The sequence below is a fragment of the Podarcis melisellensis genome, assembly GCF_964234715.1.
Source record: "Podarcis melisellensis genome assembly, chromosome: 8".
NCBI classification, from domain to species: Eukaryota; Metazoa; Chordata; class Lepidosauria; order Squamata; family Lacertidae; genus Podarcis; species Podarcis melisellensis.
Window position 1 is genome coordinate 24,973,907 of NC_138540.1, and position 6,450 is coordinate 24,980,356.

The window sequence follows — 6,450 nt, forward strand, 5'->3', positions numbered from 1 at the left end:
CCCAGCATCTCCAGGTATGGCCATGGGAGCTGCTTTCTGCTGAAACCTGTCCTTCAATTTCTCAGCAGATTTCTTCTCCTGCAAAAGAGGCATCCATTTCTCTTCCTCTTTCCATCCTCTGCCCCATAGAATGTCACTGACATTACCTCTCTGTTTTCATGATTTCTGAATGCAATTTCTTAATTCAAAAATTGATGGAGAATGATTGCAGGAGAAAAGTGGGCGCAATTTTCGGCAGAGCGGGAGCTCCTGTCTGAAACCCTGGAGAGTTGCTACTAAGCTCAGTTGGTGGAGCATGAAACTCTTAATCTTGGGGTCATCTTTTCAAGCCCCCTGTTGGGCAAAATATTCTTGCATTGCACAGGGCTGGACTAGATGACTCTTGTAATCCCTTCCAACTTTACAATTCCATGGTTCTAGTATTCAAATTTATACAAAGAGTATCCCTGCACACACATGCGTGCGCACACACACACACACACACAAATACATTGTTAAGGCAGCTTCTTGTATTCATAGAAATCACAGAATTGTAGGGTTGGATTGGGAGGGAACCTGAAGATATGCAGCTGTCCCTTATGGGGATCAAACCTGCAGCCCTGGCATTATCAGCACCACAGTCTACCAAGCTGAGCTAGAGAAGACTATGTCTTCATGCACCAGTGGGGAACCCTTTTGAGCCCAAGGGTGGGTTCCTTTCTGGGCAACCTTCTGGAAGCCACATGCCATTGGTGGGCAGGGCCAGAGGCAAATGTGAGCAGAATGTGTGTGTGTGTGTGTGTGTGTGTGTTACTTTGCACATTAGGCTAATTTGTTCATACACTCACACACCCCGGCACTCATGCAAACAAGAGGCATTATCATTTATAGGATGAACCAAAGGACACTCTCAAGCACACCTTGACCACCTTGCAAGCAGGGAAAACAATTAGGGTACAAAGCAGGACAAGTGAGGGCTGAAGCCTAGGGAGAGGGCTTGTTGCCTGGGGAGAGTTCTGAGGAGCAAGTAGAGAGACCTGGAAGGCCATCTTGGGTTCCTAGACCTGAGGTTCCCTCCCATGTCTTAATGAAAGGGTTGTAGGTTAGTGGTAAAGCATGCACTTTGCAAACAGAATGACCCTGCATTATGCAGGGCTGGGGACCCATCTGAAACTCTGGGAAGCCATTGACTGTCAGTGTAGACAACTCTGGGCTAGATGGACAAAAGGATCAAGTGGGCATAATGGAGATTCTTATGTTCCTCTCTAAAGGAAAATAGGGCTCTTCATTTAAAAAATGCTGGATCTGTGTTTTGGGTTTTGTTTTTTAAAAGAATTGTTGACCAGAGAGTTTGCAGATGAATGCCATGAAACCAGGAAAAGGGATGGTCAACTTCCTAATTCTCCCAGGCCACCAACTTCCCTGTTGTGGGTGGTGATGTTGCAAACGGAGTGCTCTACTCCACACCGAGTTGGCCTGCAGCTCTCTGACACCTCCAAGTTGCCTTCAGGCTTTGAGAGTCCAGCTGGAACCCAATGAGGTAAGAGTGGTCATCTCAGGGCTTCTCCACCAACAGCATTGACCCCCTGGGATGTCCTTGGAGGGCTGGGGGAGTCCCAGAGGAAAGCATTGGGCACGGGAAGGGCTAGGGAGGGAGGTCCAGACAGAGAAGGAGAAGTGGATTTAGAATTGGGAAAATGAGAGACTGGGAGAAACCAAAATGGCCAGATCCACCCAGCCCTAGCAGCAGGAGTTGGGGAAGTTCTTGAATGAAGATCTTGAAGAGCAGCTGAAAAGACTTGAGGGGGAGAAGCTGCAGGCCTGGAAAGGGTTAAACATGCCTCCCCTTCTGCTTCTGCACTCCAAGGTTAACCCTCCTGAAGCAGTAAGATCAAATGAAAACACAGGCAGTCTGCAGAGAGTTAACAAGATCTCAAGCTCAGCCAAAGGAGAGAAGATGAGAGTGAGAAGACCTTTCCTCCAGCTAGCCAGCCAGCCAGCCAGCCTGCCTCCTTCCATCTTTTGGGGTACAGAGGTGCCAGCTTCTGAGTTGGATACAGTAGCTCTGTCTCCAAAAGCAGTTTGATATACAGGAGCAAACAGGCAAAACTTCTTCTGCAGCATGATGGAAATAAACATCACTGTCCAGCAGTTTTCTAAAGATCAGGCTGATGCTGAAAACACAAGAGCAGTCCAGGCTGGCTTTTTCCAGTCATTTGGCAATTTTCTTTTGGATTCCATGAGAGGAGGAAAAGGAAGGGGGAGGGGGAGAGAGAGAGAGAGGCTCCTTCCACTAGCCTGCTTTGACCCATTTTCCCCCCTGTAATTGTTTCTGTTGAAAATACAAGGCACAATAGATAATTAATTGGTATGATGAACAAGCTGCTTGCATCTTTTGCTGAGTGGCTGGGTAAGGCAGGAGTGGAGAGTCTTTTTCAGTCCCTGGGCCACATTCAAAAATGACATGTTTCTGGGGGCTGCACACCAGTGGTGGGTGTAGTCACACACACACACACAAACACCATCCTCCATCCTCCATCCAGGAAAGCAAGAGGCATTATCACACTTCAATGATACATTCAGCCAGGTAAAGGCAACAGCCAGGGAAGGATGTGGCCTGAGAGGGATGCATGCCCTGGGCAGAGTATTAAGGGCCAGATAGAAATGCTTGAATGACCACATTCCCCGACCTTCCTCCTGCCTAAACCTGATGTTCACTATCCCCTGGGTGAGGTCTGCTGGAGATAACAGGGACAGTGTTTTCTTTTTATGAAACTTTTAAGGATGTTGCACTGCCAAGGGACCCCTTCTTTCCTTCTTATCCAGCCTAGTGAGGCATCTGTGACCCTAACCCTTGCCTCCTTCTGCTTCCTTTGCTTGCCTCTGCAGAACAAAGATGGACGCAGGGAGGTTCTTCAGCTGGGGGTGCCTCCTCCTTTTCTTGATACTGATGGAATCGTCTACAGGAGCTGATCCTCCACACTTCTGCTATGGAGCACCAGGACTTCCTGGTGTGCCTGGCCCTCCAGGAAAGGACGGCAGAGATGGGCTGAAAGGATCTAAGGGAGAGCCAGGTAAGCATCTTCTTCCTTCTCCTCTCCATCCTCCTCCTCTTTCTCCTCCTCCCATGGTCTATGGGCCTAATTAAGCTAAGCCAGGGTTCTTTATTTGGACCATGAGGTCCTTTTCTCTAAAACACTTTCACTGGCCCCACACCCTGAGTCATATATATCGGCAGGTGTTTGGAAGGTAAAGACCCTGCTGAGAAGAAATAATCAGGCGCTTAATGTGTACTCCTGGTTGTTCCTTGGCAAGCATTGCTTGCTGACAGAGTCAATCAGCTGATCGGTGCTGACAACAAGTCGTGCAGAGTTTTCATTCAAATTGCACCTGCAAAGAAACTTATTTTCCTTTGCAGGCAGCTTTGCCAGACTGTAGAGGGGAAGAAACATCCATTTGCAGGGATGGTTTGACTCCAAGTCACAACTACAAAAGGACAAGGCAGGGCTCACTGTCAGCGTGCAATCAGCATTGACAGCAAGGCTCTTTTTTCTCCTCTTGCAAGTGCGACAACCAGAAGTTGTCACTAGACTAGCTCCCCACCCTATTCCATGGGACTGCCATAGAGAGGAGAAATAGCTATTTAAAACAACATTCCATCACCTTAAATTCAAGTCAAGATGGGAGAGGGAGAGGATATTGCCCCATAAGAGGGTGACATGGCAAGCTCCTTGGAGTACCAACTTTTGTAACAGTACGCCCAGTGAGTCAGTGAGAGCCAGTGTGGTGTAGTGGTTAGAGTGTTGGATTAGAACCAGGAGACCAGGGTTCAAATCCTTACTTGGCCAAGAAGCTCACTGAGTGTGATTTTGAGCCTCTCAGCCTAACCTACCTCACAGGGTTGTTGTGGGGATTAAATAAGGAACAGGGACCCTTGGAGAAAAAGGTGGGATATAAATGCAATTAAAAATAATAATAGCCTTCCATGAGGAATAGGCAGCCCATGATCAGATCAAGCAGCCCATGTGTCTTCCTTTTATCTTCACTAGTTGGAACATCCCTGGAACATCCCTCCCATCCAGCTAGGGAACTTTGAAAGCACATTTTGCTCCGTAAGAAGCTGAGTGTGTATGGCAGCCCCAGATTTGGCATGGACAGGAAGCAGTGTGGTAGAAGGGATGGTTGTGTCCTTCATCCCCATCCTCCTGATTCATCCTTTTTTTCCTTTCTCCAATCATGACCTTCACTCCTTTGGTCCTCTGCAGGCCCACCAGCCATTCCTGGAAGTCGAGGTCCCAAGGGAGAGGAAGGAGAACCTGGAGCTCCTGGTCATGTGGGGAAGAATGGGCCTCGAGGTGCTGCTGGACCTCCAGGGGAGCCCGGCCCCAAGGGGGACAGGGGTGAACCAGGGGAGCCGGGCGGCTACAAGCGGAACCACCAGTCGGCCTTCACGGTGATGCGTCAGACGGCCCAGTACCCTGCCAAGAACGCCCCCGTCGTCTTCAACAGGGCCATCACCAACATTAACCAGGACTACGACCTTAACAATGGCAAGTTCACATGTCGTATCCCTGGCCTCTACTACTTCACCTACCACACGTCCCAGACGGCCAACCTCTGCGTCAACATGTACCTGAACCGGGACAAGGTGGCCAGCTTCTGTGACCACATGTCCAATGACAAGCAAGTCAGCTCGGGCGGCATCCTGCTTCAGATGAAGCAGGGGCACCAGGTGTGGCTGGCAGTCAATGACTACAATGGCATGGTGGGCATTGGGGGATCTGATAGTGTCTTCTCAGGCTTCCTTCTCTTCCCAGACTAGATTATTGGTGGAGCAGATGAGCACAGCTTTCCTTCCATGCCTTCAAGCTTGGGATGGACATTTTTAAAAAAGTTTCTAGCTGTCTCATTTTTCCAGTCTTAAATTCAGCATGGGGAGGCAATGTGCTTAACCCTTTCTGGGCCAGCAGCTTTCCCCACACCCAAATCATTTGAGTGCTTAACCCTTTCCAGGTCCTCCACTTCTCTCCAGAATGTTCATCTGATAGTTTCCCCATCACAAGCTACAACACATTGTAGAGGGACTAGGTGGGATATTTTCCAACTCTGCAATGCTGTGCGTCTTCCCCAAGCTTTGAGGTGCAGCTACTTTTATCATTTTTATTCTTCATCCTTGTTCCACCATGTCTTAGCTGTTGTGAAAGAAAGAAAAACATGCTCAATAAAACAATTCTTTTTTTAGCTTCATGAATGTGTGAGTTTTTAAAACACTCTAAAACAGTCAGTAGGATGCAAAATGGATCTAAAAGGTTTGTGTCCGCTTTGGAAACAAAGGCTCATTAATTCAAAACGGGTCTCTATTATCTTCTGGCTGCTTTCCCCAAAGACTCAAAGCATGCCACTGAAAGAAAAAGAAATGAAAATAAAAATGAGAAATCAGCCACAACCAAATCACAGCTTTGCCTTTTCAGTTTGGGAGTTTCCAGAGGGAGTTAACACTGAACACAATGGGGCTTGCTTCTAAATTGATAGGATTGTACCACTGGAAAAGTACCTTTCTAGTGTCCCCTAGGTCAAATATTGGTTTATTTATTGCATTTGCATCCCACCGTTTTCTCCAAGGAGCTCAGGGTAGTGCACAAAGCTCTCCTAATTTAATCCCCACAACAACCCTGTGAGGTAGGTTAGGTTGAGAGGCAGCAACTGGCCCAATTTCTCTCCATGAGCTTCATGGCCAAGCGGGGGATTTGAACTCTGGCCTCCCAGCTCCTAGTCTGACACTCTAAACCTGACACCACACTAGAATTCGGAGAGGTGAGTTGAAACACCTCTCCAGAAAATGTTGTTAAGAGAAAAGGTTTGAGCCAGCCTTCCCCAACCTGACAGCCTGCAGATGCTTTTGGACTGTGACTCCCATCATCCCTGAGCACTGAGCCATGCCGGCTGGGGCTGATGGGAGTTTGGACCCGAAAGCAGCTGGAGGGCCACCGGTTGTCTATCACTGGTTTGAACCTGCTGCAGGTGTGATGCAGCTCTGATCTAGTTTGTGCTGCTAATTGTCTTGGCATTCCAAAGCGGAAGGGAAGCATGCTTTGGACTCTGCCAACAGCTAAAGGTGGAAGAGCCACTATAAGGTTGCATCTCCTGCCTCTTAGTAAGAGCACTATGGCAAGGAGAAGACCAGTCTGGCCCTATCTATCAACCAGAGAAGGAGCAGCTGCAGGGATCTCCCTTCCACCACTACCCTGTCCAGAAGGAGAACTTTGCTCCAAGTGCCAATTGCACTAGATCTTCAGAGCTGAAGCAAAGCCCACTGTGATCCCATCTGCTGGCTAAGAGGAAAGGGGGCTAGTGGGCTGTGTAGGTTTGGGAGTTGGGTATATTTAGAATGGAGAAGAGAAGGTTGAGAGGTGGCACGATGGTGATCTTCAAATATCTGAAGGGCTGTCCCATGGAAGGTGGAGCCAGCTT

At 48.4% G+C, this 6,450-nt stretch overlaps 1 protein-coding gene across 1 annotated transcript; it reads left to right on the forward strand.

The window, feature by feature from the left end:
- Positions 1–1,359: 1,359 nt before the first annotated feature.
- C1QC (complement C1q C chain) lies at positions 1,360–5,226 on the forward strand. The gene is made up of 3 exons (XM_081923864.1): positions 1,360–1,519; positions 2,869–3,053; positions 4,245–5,226. The coding sequence occupies exons 1-3, from the start codon at positions 1,515–1,517 to the stop codon at positions 4,799–4,801; spliced, it is 747 nt and encodes a 248-aa protein (XP_081779990.1). The 5' UTR covers positions 1,360–1,514; the 3' UTR covers positions 4,802–5,226.
- Positions 5,227–6,450: the final 1,224 nt, after the last annotated feature.